General features: G+C 51.2%; 1 protein-coding gene across 1 annotated transcript; it reads left to right on the plus strand.

The window, feature by feature from the left end:
• Positions 1 to 9075: 9075 nt before the first annotated feature.
• On the plus strand, positions 9076 to 13701 carry BARHL2 (BarH like homeobox 2). The gene is made up of 3 exons (XM_061119987.1): positions 9076 to 9688; positions 11415 to 11640; positions 13389 to 13701. The coding sequence occupies exons 1-3, from the start codon at positions 9076 to 9078 to the stop codon at positions 13699 to 13701; spliced, it is 1152 nt and encodes a 383-aa protein (XP_060975970.1).
• The last annotated feature ends 5681 nt before the right edge of the window (positions 13702 to 19382 follow it).

Genomic DNA, 19382 nt, shown 5'->3' on the forward strand with positions numbered 1-19382 from the left:
CCGCCGCAGCCGGGGACGCGGACCCGAGTCCGGCCTGACTGACAGTTTTGGTAATTAAGTGATTGTATAGACCTCTCCGACTGTTCTAACAACCTTGTCAGGGCCTGTCTGTGGACAGAACAAGCTGAAATCAATGTGCTTCCTGCTCTCTGAGCAGTTCTGATCGTGTACTCAGACTGATCGAGGAGGGGGAAGCTGACAAAAGGAAAACAGCAGCTCTAAACGATCGGATTATGGGTGGGGGCGGGGGGAGCGGAGGTAGAAAGTTTACTTCTTTGTAAGGAGAAGGAAGCACCAGATGCATGGATCAGGTCACCAGAGCTTCGCTGAATCGGGCGGCTGGCGGGAGGTGGAGCGAGAGGTCGGGTGCCTGTCACACCTGGGCGCCCGGACTGGGCAGGCGGCACCTCTCTCACCCTCGGAGAGGCGGAGTGCGGGCAGGGGTCTTCCCTGGCTGCAGCGGACGGGCCCGGCCAGGCCGCGGGTGCCGCGTGGCAGCACGCAGAATCCACGATTCGGCGGTACAGTACATTTTCGCTCGGATTAGAGGCAAACGCTGGTAGCTCAGTGTAAATGTCAGGCAGCAGTTTTTAATAAAGGAATGTTCAGATTGTTAGATTGCGCAGTACAATGTGAGTTCTGTGCCGCAACCCGTTCCCAATCCTGCTTCAGCCCCCCCTCCCCTCCCAATTCCCGTCACACCTCGGCGCGCGTTACAAATATATTACATATTCAGAGTGATCTTGCCGCGGCGCCCGAGGGAGGGGCACACTCTCGGAGCTTAACATCCACCTCGCCGAGGGCTGCGGGACGCCCGGGCCGACCGCTGGCAACGGGAACGGGAAAAAGACCCAGATCGGACCTGCTCTGCGGGCGCTTCTTTTACACTCCTACCCTCGAATCTCGGAAAGAAATTCCCATTGGCAAGGGGATCCTAAAAGCGCCGAGCTAGGAGGCGGGACCTCCTGTTCTCGGCCAAGGGGCTCCAGTTAAGAGTATTTTAATTTTTTCACGACGGCCCTCCCAAACCTTAAAAACTTAACCAATTGCAGGCACACACACAAAAGGGGGAAGGGTAGCAAAATCAATCCGCCGAGTTCAAAGAGCCAGGGCGTGGGAGGAGGCTGCAGGGGGCTTGGCGCAGGGCCCAGTACACAGCGGAGGGTACAATCGACCCGGCGCAGGCGGCAGACCCCACCCAGTAGATACCTGGCTGTCTGTGGGTCTGTGTATGTGTGTGTGTCTGTGTGTTGGAGAGTGTCAAACCTTAATCCATCCCACTGCTTGCCTGTCTCTTCTCCCCTGCCAGCCAAGAGCCGCCCATCCTGAGAGAGAAAAATGTGAGTGTGGGCACATTACGCACCATTAGGGAGACACTACGGTTTTAATGTGGCCTAATTAGTGCCGCTAACAGAGCAAATATTATTATATTGAATAATGATAATATGATGAAAATATTAATGCTTTTGAACTTTGCTCGTGGGAGCCGTTCGTTCGGTTCTCCCGGGACAGCCGAAGCACGTCTCAGACCCATGAGCAGCCGCGGTCCGACGCACGTCGCAGACAAGCCGACAGGCCGGCTCTTTGCGGACACACACACCACACCTCGGCTACGCCATGTACCACCCACCACGCAGAACTCCTTTTAACGGCGTCCTCTTTTTCTCTGTAGCAGGCCGTAAAAAGCGAACCGTACGCTGGGGTCTCTTTCCTGCACTTTGGCTGTATACCCCGGGAATGCTCCGGTGTGCGCTCCGGGTGTGTTCCTCCTTAGCAAGGGCCGCCAGACAGGTGGAGTTTCGGGAAGAGGACCTACCTAATTAGCATTTAAATTTACAGCCCCTCCCCCCCCTTATTGCCAAATACTTTTCCCTTGGGAATTTGGTGCAAATCAGGCATTTAACAGTTAGAAAATGCGGAAGGCTCCTTAAAATGGAGATTGGAAATCTTAAATTCTCCTAGCGAGTTGGGAGGGTCAAGGGCATGCGGGAAGCGTGAACTGGTTGGGTAGAAGGTACGGAGTGACCAGTGGTGTACCAGCGTTCCAGACGATCAGCATACCCATTCCCTCTTCCCTCCTCTCACCCCATTCTAGTGGAGCCCCAGGAGGCCGAGACGAAGAGGCTGGCAGTCCAGCTCTCAATACCTGAAGACAGGCCAGCTCTTGGTTGCTGGGCTGGACAAAGGCAAGGGCCTAAGCAGAGTTTTCAAATTGAGGCTATCAGTCTGTTCCGCAAAGTGGGGAATGTGTGGTCCTGGCCTGAGAGCGCCCCCTCTCGGGCTGAATTGCTTCCTCCCCACTGTTTGCGGGTCCATAGTTCAATTCCCCGCATATTTTGGGGTCCCTCTTCCCAGAAACTATGTCCGCGCTAGCTGCTGTTGATTCAGTGGTTCTCCGCGGCAGCTTCTCCTCTGCCGGGTTCGTCCGGACTAGAGATCGCCTCCTAGACACGTGTCCAGTTCAGAAGATCCTGGGACAGGGGCAAGCGGTTCGACCTGGGTGAACCCAGGAGTTGGTGGATGTTGCAGACCCCCGAGAGGCTGTCAGAGTGGATGCAGACCGCCCCCGCCCTTCCCTCGCTCAGTATCTGGGAACTCAACCCCGCCCGCACAGGAGGTAGGAGTCGGGGCGGGGAGCTTTCAATTTGTTCCAGTGATGGCTCTAACTTAATAAGGCGATTGATTAGCGCTCAAAGTGCCGTTTTAATTAGCCGCTTGTTAATTAACATCGCAAATGAATTTCCCCTTCCCTGACTGGCATCTTCACCCAGCGCTGTGAGGCTTTCCTCTCTGCTCTGCCTGGGCTCCTCCATTCCCTCTGAACCTCAGGAGTTAGTGGAAGAATCAACTTCTTTCATGAACCTTAGAGCCTTAAGAGTTCTGTGTATAGCAGTATTGACGTTGTCACATGGGGGCCCTTTCATTTCTCTAGGAGCCCGTCTTGAATGGAAATGATTCAGTTTAGGAGAGGTGAAATAAAATCTCTCCCCACCTTCTCTCTCCGCCCCTTCAACTGCTTCCACTTTGTCGTTTTCTCTGTCTCCATCCCTGACTTGGAGGGAGACTTCATTCTACTTCCAAAATTTGGAACTCTAGAAAGTAGAAAGGAATAGATACGGGCTTCCCCTGTTCTCTTACAGCCTTGGTAGGAGGGGGCTGGACCATCTCTTGGGAGCAAAAATCTGACTGTGTAACTTGCTGTAAAATTCTGCTGCTGAGGTCTGTGAACACACGTAGTTATTTCCTGTTCCCTTGAAGATGCTCCAAGAGTATTTTGTACCTTCCTGAAGTACACAGGAGAGATCCCTAGAGCCAATAAGCACCCACACATTTGTAGCCCAGCACTCCAGTTAGGAGATTAAACGTTTGACAATCTTTGGATATTTTTGCACCATTATTACTCTTAGCTACCATAAAAATCCCTCACTATATCATATCCCTCTACTTGGGATACATCCCTTTTCTTTCATGACCCAACACCCACTTTGTTTCTTTAGGAAACCTTTCTGTTCCCCTGTCTTTTCCCAGGGTAGGACGCCCCAGTCTTTCTTTTTCATCCTCACTGCAGCAGATTCATGTTGCCCTCATGGCATTGTAACAACTTAGCATGTTCAAGCTCCTGTTAACTCTCATTCTCAAGCACCTGGCACAGTAAGCATATTGTGCAATGTTTATGGGCTAAGTGAATGAACAAAATGAGTGAGCAAGGGAAAGTGAAAAAAATACAGCTACTGTATGTTACCTATAGCACCTCTGCCAAATAACTGCCACCTCTGCCTTGTTCATTTGTCAGACTCTTGCTTCACATTTTGTAAAGAGCTTATACATAGAAAGTCTTACTAGGTCATCACAAATACCCTATTCTAGGCAAGGATGATTCTCTTCCTTAATAGAGAAGGAAGTTGGTGACCAGAAAGGTTAAGTACCTTGTTCAACTACATTGGAAAGTAGCAAAATGAGACTGAAACTCCCTGTCCCAACGTCCTATCCTTTACATGTATACTTGCCTTCCTGCTGTTTGCTGAGCACAACACAGATCTAACCCCCAAAGAAAGTCAACTTCACTAGGTCTCTTCTGAACTGCTGATCTTTGTGGTGAAGCTTATGGCTCTCACAAATTTTATTATGGCATGGGAACCACCTCTTAAAACTTTTATTCCCTTCGAACAATTAGCAATGACATAGACTATCATTTAAACCTGTTGTTCTGTTAAACAGTTTTCAGCTACCTTGTTCTTTGCTCTCACTTTACTTTTTGTCTCTCTCTCCTCCCAATCTCCACCCTTGGTTTCAGTTTAAGGGACTTAATTTAAGTGTTTTCATCAGTGTTTTAGAATATTATTTTCCTAAGCAAACAAGCTTCAAATCCTCAAGCAGTTGGAAATATATTGATAGGCTGAAAAAACAAAGCAAGCGAGTAAGGATGCGTTCAACGTTTCTGTAGCTTTGTAAACCGGGCGAGAGGTCACACTATCGTCAGCGAGTCAACCTGAGGAGAAGGAGAGCTTATTTGTGTATCTTGCATCTTTTATAAAAAGAGACAATAGCAGGCTCTTTCGGTTTGGGGTTCTTGGCGCCGCCCAGTGGAGGGAAACGCCTTTGCAGTTCATTCCCGTCAGCTGGCATTGTCATCAAGTGGATCCTTAGAAGCATTCAAATTAAATGCGATAGGAAGAAACATCAGTTCTAACTTCATTGTAATCTATAGGTGCATTTATTCAAAGTTCAGTTCTGTTTTTTTTTTAAACCTTATGCTCCAGTTTAACACAATCCCAGATACTAAATTTTGATTGTAAAAGAGGGCCACTGAGAACGTATTGAGAACTTGTTAAAATATTCGAATGTTTGAATCATTCTCTGTGGTGGGGAGGAAGCATCTTTAGTGGTGCTGAAGACTGATGTGTTCTTCAGAGCCAGCAAGCAAAAGTTCTTTATCATTCATACTTGGCAAAAAAAAAAAAAAAAAAAAAGCTTTCTCTGAAGGAATTTCAAAATCTTTCAAAAATTAAAGAATTCTTTTTCTTTCTTTGTCTTTTATTTCTAAGAAAATGAAAACCTGAAAGTGGAAGATCGTTTTCAAACCTATGTCCGTTTAGGGACTATATTTCTTTGTTAACTTCAACGGGAAACTCAGAGATTAATCCAGTTAATGCAGCTCCTTTTCTATTCGTGGGGATTGGAAATGCGACTTCCCTGCACCCTGTTCTTGGTCTGAAATTTGATTTTCAAATGAAAAGTTAATTATGCTTGCTCTGCTAAAAAGTGCACGACTTCTTTGGGTATAAACATTATATATACTCTCGGGGGGGAAAAAGGCAAGAGAGGGACGTGTTTAAAGAAAAGAGAGCAGAGGAAAGTTAAAAAACAAAACCCCAGCTCTGAAGAATTTTTTCTTCAAGTTTTCCATCTAGTCTTCAAGTTCCTTTTTGGAGATTCAGGCCAGTACTACCTTTTCCTCCCGGGTAGGGACCCCAAGTAGGATCTTGATAAAAATCAAGATCGTATTTTCTCCCTCACAGTTGTCGTTCTCCAGAGTTGATCTCTTAACATCCCACCCAAAGAAATCTATGATCTTAACCTTTTTAAGAAAAGCTCATCCGAGACATTTCACAAGGTGAGGCCTACTGAGCTTCTGTTTGTTGCTTCCCTTGAGAGTTTTTATAAAAATGAACATGCCCTTCCCCCCAACACTTCCATCTTCTCTCTTCCTTTCTTTTTAGATTTCATTTTTTCGTCGGGTAATATTTCTGTCTCCCGTGCTAATGCTGTGTATTATTCCAAGCAAAAAATCCTGTCAAATCACCCAACACAAGCTGTGCGATCAGCTTTATGAGCTCTTGAGTCATTTTAGGCGTCGGAACAAAACAAAAACAGGTTTAAATGAATTATTTATCAAGGTAGAGAATAACTGATTTGTGCAATGCCTTCAGTTCAGGATCTTAAATTTGTTTTCACCCCTCCCCACTTCCCACCCAGAAAAAGCCGACAGGGAGGTGCGGCTGGGAGCCCCAGGTCTGGGAGGAAACACACCTCCTTTGGAAAGTTGGTGGGTGATGTCAGAATGAGAAGAACCGTAATTGATATTTGAAGGAAGAAGGATAAGTTGCGTCCGCCTGCAGCCTCAGGCGGCCCCAGCGCCCTTCCTACAGAAGCCAATTGTGCCAGGGGCGCAGGGGGCCTGGCTTTGTGGGCGGGACACTGCCGCCTTGGATAAGAGAGATGCCCTCTTAAATCCCAGGCCCGTGGTTCCGAGTTCCCCCCGCGTGAGGTTGAGACCCGGCCGGCAGGCTCCCAGGAGGGTCTGCTTAGCCAGTGCGCAGTTACCGCTCCAAAGGCGGCTGTTCCAACCACGCTCCAGGCGTCATTCAGGCAGTTCTCGGCTTCCCGGCCCAGAGTGGCGGGACTCCATCCAGCGGGCCTACCACGCGCTCCCGAGGGACTCCCCTCACCGGCTCAGGCCGCCGTCGGCCTCTGTCTGCTGCTCGCCCCGCGTCCCCGCCTCGGCTCACGAAACCTGGTTCCTCCGCCAAACTCCCCTCATCTTCTGAGAGCCGCCTAGATTGTACATCTCCTCCCCTCGGTCTTCGGTCTCTCCGCATTTCTCCTAAGAAACACACCCGTAAGAAAACAGCACGAAGATGGCTAAGAAACAGCTCAACACAACCTGGAAATAGAGCGGGCTTTTTTTTTTCTGGGTGAAACATACCGAACTCCCTAGGAAAACGCAGGAAGGATTGACCTCCCACCTACCCCCTTCCGGACCGACGACTCACACAGATGTAGTTCCAATAGAAAGGCAGGATCTTGTCCCAGGAGGTCATCTGCCTCCCAGACACCAACCCCACCCGCAAGTCCTCAACAGAAAAAAGCCGGCCCCCAGTAAGAGACCTTCAGAACCGCAACTAAACCCAGATTTCAGCCCAGCCCTGGGAGACTTAAAAGGCCATTTTCTACCACCATTCTGCACCTAGTTACGGAAGCTATGCCAGCCACTCAGATTCATAGGTTCTTAAAATGGTAATTTGGAGTAAAATGTAACTCAGAGAACTTTGAATCATTCATTAGCACCTTATAATTACTCTGCTAATTAGGTTGACACGGCACTTAATCAGGAGTAATACGCCGTCTTGTCACTGGCACTTCCCATTACTCTGACATTCAACAAGAGACAGGTTGGAGACGTCCTAGAGAAAATAATGCAAGTTGATACCCTCCGACGAGGCGTCACAGTCAAGACACGCTCCAGGTCCCAAGTGGATCCACAGTGACTGTTTCCTTTCCAAAAGGGCGGCCGGAGAGGGCGAGGAAGGGGGGTGGGGAGGCGGGAGGAGAGAGAGAGATGGAAACAGAGACAGACAGAGAAATTGAGACTGAGATCTGCCTGGTGGCGAGGAGGGCGTACATGCTGCAGCCCCACCACTCGGTTCCCCAGTCCCAGGCTAGCCTGATAGCACAGTGAACCTTGGCTGCCGTCAGCGCTAGAGAACACCTTGAGGCATTATTTTCCCCCGCTCGGGAGAAAGTGTCTGGCCACCTATTTCTTCCAGCGCGGGCCCTGATTTGGAGACCAGGCTGGCACCCCGGTTTTGAGCAGCAGGCCACTTGTCTCCCACCCCTACCGAGAGTGCCTGGTGGACGCGGATCCCTCTCCATTTCCCCTTCAGGGACCGGCTGCCCAGCTGGGCCAGATCCGGGACGCCTGGGCTCTTTGGGGGAGAATTTAGAGCTCGGAGTCCGCCCGCCCACCCAGAGCTCCGGCTGCTGGAGTTACACACTCCCCCCTGGGTTCCTTCAGGGAGTCCCTTCCTCTGCTCTCAGTGTCTTTGGACTATTCAAGAGCGTGTTTGAGGAGGTGCGCGGCGGCAGCGCTGGAGTTTAAAGGTAAGCCGACAAGATTCCTTTTCTCTTCCTGTCCTCTTTCCCCTCCCTCTTCGGACTTCTTAACGGCAAATCAATACTATTTTCTCGCTCTTCTCCCCCCCCCCCCCCCCTTTTCTTTCGCTTTTTCTAAAGACTTCGATTCCCTTCTCTAGTCTCCCTGTGCTCCCTTCCCCTCTCTCCCTTTGCCCTCTCGCGTGATTGTGAACGCGCGGACCATTGTAGGACTAGGTATTTTGGTTGCAGGGAAAGGGATGTGCGGGTTCCGAAAAGAGCAGCGGGGCCAGAGCCGGGATCGCTGACGGGTTCGCGAGGCGAGCGCCCATTGGCTCCCGGCACGTCGGCGTCGCTCGCTCGCGCGGGCGCGGCCAATGGGGGCTCGGGGCCCGGCGCGCGGCCTCGGCGGCGGGGGCGCGGGCCCGGCGCGGCTCGGGGAGCGGCGGCAGTGGCCGTGACGTCACGGGAGGGGGTCGGCGCCGCCCGCTCGCCGCCGGATTACAAGCGAACGCGCCCGGCAGCGGCGGGAGTCGCTCGGCGCCGCGTCTCCGCTACCTCTTCCGCCTGCGCCTGCTCCTTCTTTTCCTCCTCCTCTTGTTGCCGTGAACGTCGCGGCAGTGTCTGCTCCACAACTTTCCAAGAAAGTTCAGAAACTCGTCTCCGGGGCGGCCGGGTCGCGCGCGGCAGCTATCTCGGGGAGCCGCGGGGCAGCTCCGAGGGCGCGCGGCCGCCCGGGCTTCGCGGTCGCTGCACCTGCCACGTCCGTGGCCGCCGCTGCCGCCTGGTGCCAGGCTGTGGGCAGACCCAGGCGGTGGCGGCAGCGGCGGTGGTGTCGGCTTCACCTGCTGCCGCCTCGCCTCCGTCTGGGTCCCCTGCGCTGCCACCGCCGCCCCACGTGCGCTATCGTTCCTGGAGCGCACGCTCGGTGCTTCCTCAACAATTTTTGTAACTTTCCCCCCTCTATCGTCCTTTCTCCCAACTTCCACTTTTTTCATTAGGGTAAAAAAAAAAGTGTCGAAAGTGTCCACGGATTGCCACCTCCCAATTATCCTTCCTTTCCTCCCGCCCCACTTTTTTTTTTTTTTTTTTTTTTTAGCGGCGACAACATTGTTTAGTGTTATTTTGTTTTACGATCGATAGCTTCCTTTGCTTGGTCGGGGCGGCTGCGGAGCGGCGGAGTGGCGTGGACCTCATGTAGAAATGACAACAATGGAAGGGGCCAGCGGGTCGAGTTTTGGAATAGACACGATTTTGTCCAGTGCCAGTTCGGGCAGCCCCGGCATGATGAATGGAGATTTCCGCCCGCTCGGCGAGGCCAGGACCGCGGATTTTAGGAGTCAGGCCACTCCGTCCCCCTGTTCGGAGATTGATACCGTAGGAACGGCGCCTTCCTCTCCCATCTCGGTCACCATGGAGCCCCCGGAACCGCATCTGATTGCGGACGGGCCCCAGCATCACCACCACCTGCACCACAGCCAGCAGCCGCCGCCAGCCGCGGCCCCCACGCAAAGTTTGCAGCCTTCGCCCCAGCAGCAGCAGCAGCCGCCGCCGCCGCCAGCGGCCCAGCAGCTGGGCTCGGCCGCCTCGGCCCCCAGGACTTCCACCTCTTCTTTTTTAATTAAGGACATCTTGGGCGACAGCAAACCTCTGGCGGCGTGTGCACCGTACAGCACCAGCGTCTCCTCTCCCCACCACACACCGAAGCAGGAGAGCAATGCAGCACACGAGAGCTTCAGGCCAAAGCTCGAGCAGGAGGACAGCAAAACCAAACTGGACAAGCGGGAAGAGTCCCAGAGCGACATCAAATGCCACGGTGAGTCCCGCCGCCTCGGCTCCCTCGGCCGTTTAGCTTCTCCTCCTCCTGCTCCCCTTCCGTCTCGCGCGAATCTCTGATGGGATCCGAAGGCGATTCTCAGCTTCCAAGGCGATCGGGCCACAGTCAAAAACTGCAAGCGAGAGGGATGCCGGGGCGTGCGATTTGGGCACTCATCCCAAGTTCTGTTTATTGTTAACATTTCTACATCCCCAACCCTCACCGCCACCCAGCTCCTTCCTTTGTTTTACTTCATTTTAATTTATTAGGAAGGGGTCAGGCGGAGGGGATCTGATGGGAAGTTCTTTCATATTTCGTAGTGCCTAGGGGTGTGATCACAACGTGGTGTTTATTTTTTAATGCAAATTATTGCGTTCCTCCCACACGTCGTATTTTCTTAACACCCGCACAGGAATGATCAGATATAGTGAAGGAAAAAATACCGAGTTGATTAACAAAGTAACTTTAAAAAAATCATTACATAGTGATTAATACAGGGAAGGCCACACGGTAAAAGATTATAATTAGTGTTTCAATTTTTAAAAATACCCTTCCTACTCCATAGCCCTAACTAAATATCTGTATTTCAATTAGAGTTTTGGCTCTTAACAAGTAATTGGGAGGTTGCATTTATGAATAAAATTTTATGGAATTGAATGTCTATTTTTGTAAAGTCAGATGATGGCAATGGAATTATTCTTCAACGCCCTTTTTCCATTTTCTCACCAGAAAATTTCATAAGTAAGGGTTCTGGTCTTTGCATGGCAAGAGTTTTAATATCCAAGGAGAGTTCTTTTTTCCCCTTTACTGATAAGTTGATTATTACTAATATTTGTCATCTCTGCGAAAGATGTATGCTCTCTGGAAGGTAGGATATTGCCTCTTCATTTTACTATTGTAGCATTAGCATAATAGTGCCCAAAACAGATGTACAGTCTGGTCTGGCGATTTTTTTGTGCACCAACCTCCCCAGTGGGTCAATTAGAGAGATTATTGTTCTTCCTGCAGGGAAGATCAAGGAGCGAAGCAAAAAACGGGTACAAACAGAGAGGGATTGACATATCGATTTCCCAGCATTTCAGTAGAAAACCAAAGTTGACAAATAGAATCCGGAAATCTCTGGGCTGTCACCTGGATGGGCTCAGTGATTTTGAGCTGAACGCAGTGTCTGGGAGACATTCTTTCTGAAGCTTTAAGAGACCTGATGCAAGCAGTTGCAGAGAGCCAACATTTCCCAAGTGCAACTGAAAAAGGAAAACAAATGCCTATAACTTTTAGTAAACAGAAGAAGTAAAATGAAAAAGGTACCCCCTCCTCAAAAAAGAAAAGTTGAAAGATCTTTTAAAACCTAATAAATCAGAACATATGAAGTCAGAGCGAAAATAATAAAGGAAAAGGATAGGGTCTTCCTCACTCAAGGAAACAATTAGGAAAAGGACCCTTTATCATAAAGTATTTTTTCATTTCCAAAGATGGGAAGATTCAACACTCTTTTGGAAACCTTAGAAGCTCTGCACGAGCCTCCACATTCAATAGCTAGCAGTTGGTCCTCTTTCTCCATCCTGGCTGAGGCTCAAGTATGTGTATAAGGAAGGTGGCAGAATATAGCCCCCCTGCTCCCCCCGGACCAGTGACTGGCTTGGGAATGTAGAAGTGTGTGCCAGGAGGGCACTCCATCCTTCCCCATTCCAGGCTACCTCACGGCTATGTCTGGGTTTCTGTGTAGGAACAAAGGAGGAAGGAGACCGGGAGATTTCAAGTAGCCGAGAGAGTCCCCCTGTGAGAGCCAAAAAGCCTCGTAAAGCCAGGACGGCTTTCTCCGACCACCAACTCAATCAACTGGAGCGTAGCTTTGAACGGCAGAAGTACCTGAGTGTGCAAGATCGCATGGACCTGGCGGCTGCGCTCAACCTCACTGATACCCAGGTCAAGACCTGGTACCAGAACCGCAGGTAAGGGAGGCTGTGGTGGGGAGCAGAGGCATCTGGTCATCCAGGTCAAGACAACTACATCAGTTTTCATCCCTTGTGGCCTCGGAGTCAGTAGGGACTCACAGGGCCCGGAGTGGGCAGTTGGGGGGGGTTTCAGGCTGGAGTAGGGATTAGCCATACCTCCCAGGTAGCTGGAGTTTGGAGAATTTTGCACTTCAAAGTGTCTTTCACGTATGGTATTTTTCTCTCTCAAATCTGAGTGGCTGAAATTTCTGCCACTTTGCCCCCAAATCAATCAAGCCACACCTTCTCAAATCGAGACGTCCGTGTAGCAGACACTCAGGCCCATAAAACTGATGCATTGCACCCTTTTGGGCCTGCCCCAGGATAGTTCCAAGTATCTATAACCAGTCACTCAATCTGGCTATAGCTGTTCTGAAGAGCGAATCCACTGGCCTCGACTTAAAAGTCCTTGCCTGGCCTGTGAGGCAGCCAGAAGGAGGGTTAGGGTTGGCAGTCGGTCAGGCATCCAGACTGAGGGTTTGGCCCCTATTCTGGCCATGTCAGAGCCCTCCAGGAACCACAACTTCCCTTGAAAGGAAATTAGGAAAGGAGCTGGCAGTACTTGTAGGCCCCTGAACTGCAGTGCGAACACCCAAACCCGGCAATCTGGTGCCGAGGTTATGCCGGGTTTCTAAGCCTGACGGTCGTCTCCCTTGTCTCGATTTTCTCTCTCCCGCCTTTTCTCTCTCGTTTGTGTTCTAATCGTCCATAAGTGTGGTTGGAAATGCCCATCCAGTTGTCATCTTTACCATAATTTTCTGTCTCATTACATACGGTTTCAGCCACCCTAATTCTGTCGGAAAACATTAGTGTCATTTGTCGCCAATTTAAAATGGGCGACATGTTTATTAATTTGGCTGGAGCTGCTGGGTATGGAGGGCCCACCAGCCCTGAGTTCCTTCAGGAGGCATGTGAGCAAAGGCCTGCTGCCTCTTCTTCCTAGTGGGGGTGCGATGGGGGAGGGAGGAGACCAAGAAAAGCTGATCACAGGTTTTAATTGTTACTCTCTCCCAGAGGAGACAAGATTTTGAAATGCATTTTTCCCCTCCTGGAATGGCCCCGAGGTACTGTCCCCTTGGGAGAGCCCTCCCTCAAACGAATTCCGTTTTGAAACCTTGTCACCTTCCTCACTCTAAGCCACCCGCCTGCTGTAAGGTCCTGTCAGGCTGATGAGAGAGATGTGTCTCCACAGCCTTAGGGACCCAAAGGGGCAGGGGTCCAAGGCCCAGGAGCCTCTGTGTCCCTTTGTTTACGGTTTCTTCTCACTCGGTCTGGAGGAAAGGGGGAGGGGCAGAGAGCATACACTCTGGGATTGTTGGGGAGCCACTTGGGGAAGAGAATTAAAGGAGGGGAGAAGACACCTGCTTTAGAAAGAGTGGTCTCAGTTGATCTCTAGGAAAGTTCCAGGAAGTAGCCAAACTATAAGGATGGCAACAGCAGAGCAAAAAGCCAGGAGAAGGCAGCAAAGCTTGGAGAAATTTATTTATGAATGTCTGTTTGGGAAACCGGCTTGGGTTTGAGTGATTCTGTGAGGGAGAGGGTGGGATGGGGGCCAGGAGGTGTGGTTCCTTCGCAATTCTCAGCTCTCTCTAAGTCTTCCTTGTCCTCCCCGAGGAAGAAAAGACCAGCTAGGGGAAAGGACAGGCCCTGGGGCCTGGACTGTGCCCCCCAGCCGTGGGGTGCACGCACGTCTGCTCTTTTTTCAGGACCAAGTGGAAGCGGCAGACCGCGGTGGGCCTGGAGCTGCTGGCTGAGGCGGGGAATTACTCGGCACTGCAGAGGATGTTTCCATCGCCTTATTTCTACCACCCAAGCCTGCTGGGCAGCATGGATAGCACTACGGCTGCGGCGGCCGCCGCCGCCATGTACAGCAGCATGTACCGGACTCCTCCCGCGCCCCATCCCCAGCTGCAGCGGCCCCTGGTGCCCCGAGTGCTCATCCACGGCCTGGGGCCCGGGGGACAGCCGGCCCTCAATCCCTTGTCCAACCCCATCCCAGGTACCCCGCACCCCCGGTGAAGAGCGAGCCTGCAGACCCTCCCTGTCCCCTCCCCGACCAGGACAGCTGCCCCTCCTCTCCCCCAACCAGGCAGTCTGGCCTCCCTTGCAGTCTACCAGGAAGCAAAGAAGTGAGCGAGGACGATGCTCAGCAGTGGGCGGGGGTCCCCCGAAAGAGCCAGCCCTCCGCACTTCATCTCCCCACCCCCAGAGACAGGGCTGGAAAGCTCCCCCACAGCAGTATGACTGGCGAAAACGCTGACCCCACACAAGAGTGCGACCAGTAAGTGAAAACATCAACAAAAACAAAAACCTCAAGTTCTTTTTCAAAATGACTTTAGGGACAAGCAGGAGGGAGGGAGGGGGGTGGGGTAAGGAGGGAAGAAAGAAGGGCACGGAGAGGAAACTGCGGAGGCACAGAGAATTTTAGATGAACAGCCTCAGATTCCAAGGCAGAGGGCGTTGCTGTGGACATTCCGTCTGGCCCAGAGAAAAGAGGAGGGTGACTGAGAACTTTGCACTGAATTCTCATGACCTTTTTTCTTTTGGAAAAGTGGCATGCTCCATAATATGAAAAAAAATGTACATTTGAAAGACTGAGTGATAAGTGATATATCATATTTATTATATGTTGTCCAAAAAAGAGTCACTTATATACCTTAGTAAAACATGATTTTTCTTTTCATGTCTTTTTGATTCAGTAAAATAAATGCTTAGACAAAAATATAGATTTTTTGGTGATTGAAAATTACAGAAATAAAGTTTATCTTTTTTTAACAAGTGATGAAATCCGAGGGAGCTGATTTTACTAAAGCAGAGTGTACTATGATGAAATGTGTCACTTGATTTAGAATTACCCAAAGTCCCTTCCGGAATATTAGGAATTTACAACATCTATAAAGACGTTGGGTTGACTTGGGTAAAAACAGCTCCATTTTTCATGTTGGCCTCTTCCGAGCCGTTAATTTGGTACGTGTGAATTTTTTTCTTTTTAAGTGGATGATTTCAGAGCAGTTTGTGAGGCCGCAGGAGAAAATCTGTGCTTGTAGGCTTGCTGGCCAAGTAGGCGGCCAACTTTCCCTGCTGCCCCGGCTGGCCTGGCAGCTGCAGCCGAACCGAGTCTGACCGCCCTTCCTCCTTCTCCTAGGGCTCCTCTCATCGGTGAGGGTCCGGAGCGCTGGGCAGCAGAGATGCCGGCAGGAGCTGGGCGGTGGGCGGGCAGACGTGCGGGCCGCGCAGCTGTTCTTCAGCCCGAGGCCCGGCGCCCGTGTGGTGGTGGGACAGCCTGCAAGCAGGAGGCTGTGGGGCGCGCAATTAGGGCGCCCTGGGGACGCGGAGAGGCCTGGCTAACAAACCCTGGTTGTGCTTTGATCCCTGCCTTCTTGTTCCCCGGCGGGCATCCAACCCCTAGCCCCGCACCGAGCCTCTTGTCCTGGTGAGTTGGCTGTGACGGGATGCCTGGAGCGGAATGCAACTCTGGCTGAGACAGGTGTGCCGAGCTTTTTTATGTGCGCCCCTGGATCTTCGGGGACTGCAAAATGAGAGGCCCTGCCCAGAGGGTAGTAGAGGTTGGCTGCTTGCTTTGGGGGTGTGTATTAGTGAGTGAGAACCGGTGTGTAATACTCTTAGCACCTTGGCCAGAGCCTCACCTCATTCAGAGCCTGACCTCAGCCCCAGACCTCCCTTCCATTCTAGCTCCCAAGAGGCTGAGCACTCCCGACTAGGAGAGGCGAAACTGGAAGGGGATGGTTGTACTGTTCTGGGGCTACTCCCACCTTCTCTGAGCCTGGAGGTCACTTCTCCCCGTTGTTGGAGAGTTGAATCCCCATCTGGGTATCTTCACATCTCTGTCTTCACTCTGGTCCTAGTATGTAGTCAAAGGAGTAAGACCTGCAGCTAAAACACACCCAGACCCATTTTCCAACTTTCTCTGATGTTTGAATCTTAGTAGAGTTATAAAAACATTTTTTTAAAATGTGGAGTGCTGTGGGAGTGTGTGTTGGGGAGGAGTGGGAAGGAAGAAGGAAAGAGGTGAAATCCAGGAAGAAATTGCCTTGGGCACCTCGATCAGACTTTGGCTAATTAGGGAGTGATTTCTCTCCAGCTCATCAGTTTGCTTTAAAAATGGTCGTGGTCTTGTTTGATTCTAACAAAAGGGTCTGGACTGGCCCTTCTCATTTTATTCCTGCTGAGCCGGGACAAACTCAAACAGCTGGGCTAGGCTGGAAACTGGGCACCACTGTGTCCAGTGGGAATGCCCATTGCCTGGACAGTCAGCAGACTCTCCTTGTTCTATCTTAGCTGCTGTTGGATTTTACAATCATGTTTAAATACTTCAGTTCCTTAAATGGTCCTCCTGGGCCTAAGAAGGCACTTTCCAGGACCTGGGTGGTGGGGCGGGGGCGGGGGGGGGGCGTGCTACAGCTTCTGTGTGCACTGGCCCCAGGGCTGATCATCTTTGGGGGAAAGGGGGAGCTGGGAATTCATTGGGGCTCACACATTCAAAGTTCCATACTAAGAATGACCTCAAGTTCAGTTGGGAAAAGCACATAAACAAACCTTCAAATACAAACGAGACCATAGAACCCATCTGCTACCAGCAGCCCGCCAACCACTCTGCTGGGGAGCCTGCCAGCTACCCCTTCACTCTCAAGGCCAAACTGGGACTCCAAACATGCACAATGAAGGGGAAAACACCATGTCTACAGGGACCAAGGTTTCTTAATTAACCTCCTATTCCACTGCTGCTAGCAATGAGTCTAGATCTACCAGAGTCCTCCCAAATGTGTTTTTGCTTCAAACCCATGTTTTCTTTCACCTCCTAAACCATGCAGCTGAAAGTGTCAATTCCCTTCTAAATTTGTTTTGGTTATTTCCTGTTGCATAGAAGTTAGCAAATGGAATGTGTGTGTATGTGTGTGTGTGTGTGTGTGTGTGTGTGTGTGGTGTGGTGGTGGGATTGTTGTCCCAGGGAGAAAGTTGAGTGCTGGATCGCTTCTTTTCATTTTTTTCTTTCTGCAGCAGTACTACAAGGGGCACCTCAGTAGGTGCCCTTCTATTCAAATGTCCCCAAACTACTGCTTAGAAGTCAAATGCAAACATAGTCCATTCCCTCAAAAGAAGTCCTTCTGTCTGTGCCTGCCCAACAAAGTAGGGAGGTTGGCTAAAAGGTGAGGAGTGCAACACCAGGTTTTCCAAAAAAAGCAAGGAACAGGATAACAGACAAAGGTCCTTTCACCGGGGAGATCCAGAGTTAGGAGGCTCAGAGGTCTGCTGGTCCTGGGAGCTGCACTTCTTTTCTTTTTCCCACCTTCAGCTGGTGTCAGAAGGACACTCCACTGATCGCTCCATTTGGATTGCTCCTTTGATTAAGTTGGGGACTGGCAAAACAGGGATTTTCTGGGGCATTCTTTCCTTGCTACAGAAACACAGGGAAAAAAAAAAAAACCCCACATGTTTCAGAGAGATGTTTAAACACAAATACCCCTTAAACTTGCTCTCTGCAAGATGAGCTCTGAGACTCCAGCAAACCTAGCACTAATCGGTAGTGAGTGTGAAATAAGTTAACTCCCCAACCAGCAGCCAGTCATTCTAACCCCAGCCAGCAATTTTCAATGAGTTGCAAAGTAATGATTGCTGCTTGCCTCCATGCCTCCAGCAAATATACCTACCACCTTGTATCAGTTTATTTTTGCTCCACCCCTTAAAATGAAAGCCCACATGATGGCAAATTAGACAGCTGATTCCCTCCGTTGCAAATAAAACGGCTTACTGCAAACCAAGACTTTCCTCCTCCTCCCTCCCTGCCATCTGACTCCTGCCTAAGCAGCCCTTCCCCAGGAGCCTGCAGAATCCCACCTCCCCTCTTTAAACAGGCAGCTTGTTTTGTTATATTTTTAACTTTCTAAAAATATTTGGAAAAGCTCTCCCCAGGGGGAAGGAAACTTTAGTCCCCATTAAGCAATGTAGTTACAAAAATATACTGGAAGAGAGCTGCTTGATTTTCTAAAAAGCCAGACATGTCTTGAAGTCAACATGCTTGGAAAGAGACTGACTTTTCATCACTGGTGGGCATATGGGGGGGAGGGCAGAGCCGAGCCTCTTAGGGAACTGATGCTTCTTCCTCTGCAATGAATTGGTATGGGAAAGCTGGTTTGTCCGGTGTTTTGGCTGTTGGCTAGGCAATTAGGCAGAAGGGTGAGTGGGGGTTTCTCCAGGGTTTACCCCATGGACCCTGGAACAGTGCCTCGAGGCTTCTTGAGCTTTCACTAGGTCTTTGTCCAGTCCTAGCTTCTTGGCCAGTTCCAGCCTTCCTCTCTACCCACGCCTCCTTCCCTGGAGTTGGGGGCCTGTGTACCCCTCCCTTCTTGAAGGTAGGACACCCCCGGTGCTTAGTAGGGGTAAGTGTGTGGGGTTAGGGATGTGTGTATTCAGAAAGAGGGAGGTATCACTGGCCTTTCGCATTGGAAAACCAGGTCATCTGTCTCAGGGCGATGAGATGACCCAGAAGGGACTTTTCCCCTCCCCTTCTTCCAGCTGAATTCTGAAAGTCTCTGCCAGTCTTAGTGTTGCTGTGCGGACGGCCTTAGCCAACCTCGCATTCTGTTTCTCCACCTGCCGTCTCTCCTCGGGCCTCCCTCTCCAGTTTCTCTCTCCTAGCACCACAGACAGCTCCTTGGACGCGCGGTGGAGCGAACTGCCGGAGGCTGGAGGGTTCCCGGCAAAGCCTAGGCGACCGCAGGGGGCGCACCCGGGAAGGGTCGGCGGCGCCCGCGGGGGAGGTCCGCGAGGTGATTACAAAGCGCCCTCCCTGGCAGCGCTTCCTGATTAGCTCTAAGACCAAACAGGGTCACTTTGCAAAGAACAAAATCTTCAGATCAATAAAGTAATTCAAAAACCAAAAGATCTCGGGGTAAGTAGTGCTCAGTGACAGATCAACTCTAAACCGTCCTTATTTAATAAGTTCTTAGCGGAAGCCGACTGGGAAGGAGAGGGGCCTCAGTTCTGCCGCTTCGAAGCCCCTGCGCCGCGGCCGCAGCGCAGTCGCCAATGGAACGGCTCTCAATGGCATTCTTTTTTTTTGTTTGTTTGTTTTTACTTTCTCGGCTCGCGCAGCCCGATTCTGCTCAGCGAACCGCCGCCGCGGTCTATGGCAGCCCAGGAGAAGCGCTCCTGAGGCGGCCGCCCTGCAGGTAGCGTTAAGCTGAGGCCCGGATCTCCACTGCTTTTTCCATCTCGCGTCTCCTTTCCCCGCTTTTGGGACTCTCCCAGCTCCCGTTACTATCCGGTTCGGGATAGCGGGTCATCCCCGCAGGAGCTCCACTGAAAAAAGAGGACCTTCGCGAGCCCGAGATTGAACTTGTACGATAAAAAGGGCTTTTGTCACTTTGTGGAGTTGAGAGATTTCCGCCCCCGCCCACCTCTGCGTCTAGCCGCCTGACTTGATTCTTCAGTGAAGAAGCCCTGGACGTGGAATCCTCTTTCCCACTCCCAGTAGAACACACACACATTGCAGCCCATTGTTTATGCCGCGGTTCCCACGTCCCGCCATCGCCGGCCGACTGCGCTGTGGGTCTCCAGCGGAGCGCGCCCAGGCCGGGCCTCCGCGATCCCCACCTCACCCAACCCCGGACAGTCCCGCGGCCCCAAGTCCCTGATCCCCGTTACAGAAGGTGTGGGAGAAATGAGTGCATCAGGACAGG

Source organism: Dama dama, chromosome 20 (assembly GCF_033118175.1).
Source record: "Dama dama isolate Ldn47 chromosome 20, ASM3311817v1, whole genome shotgun sequence".
NCBI lineage: Eukaryota > Metazoa > Chordata > Mammalia > Artiodactyla > Cervidae > Dama > Dama dama.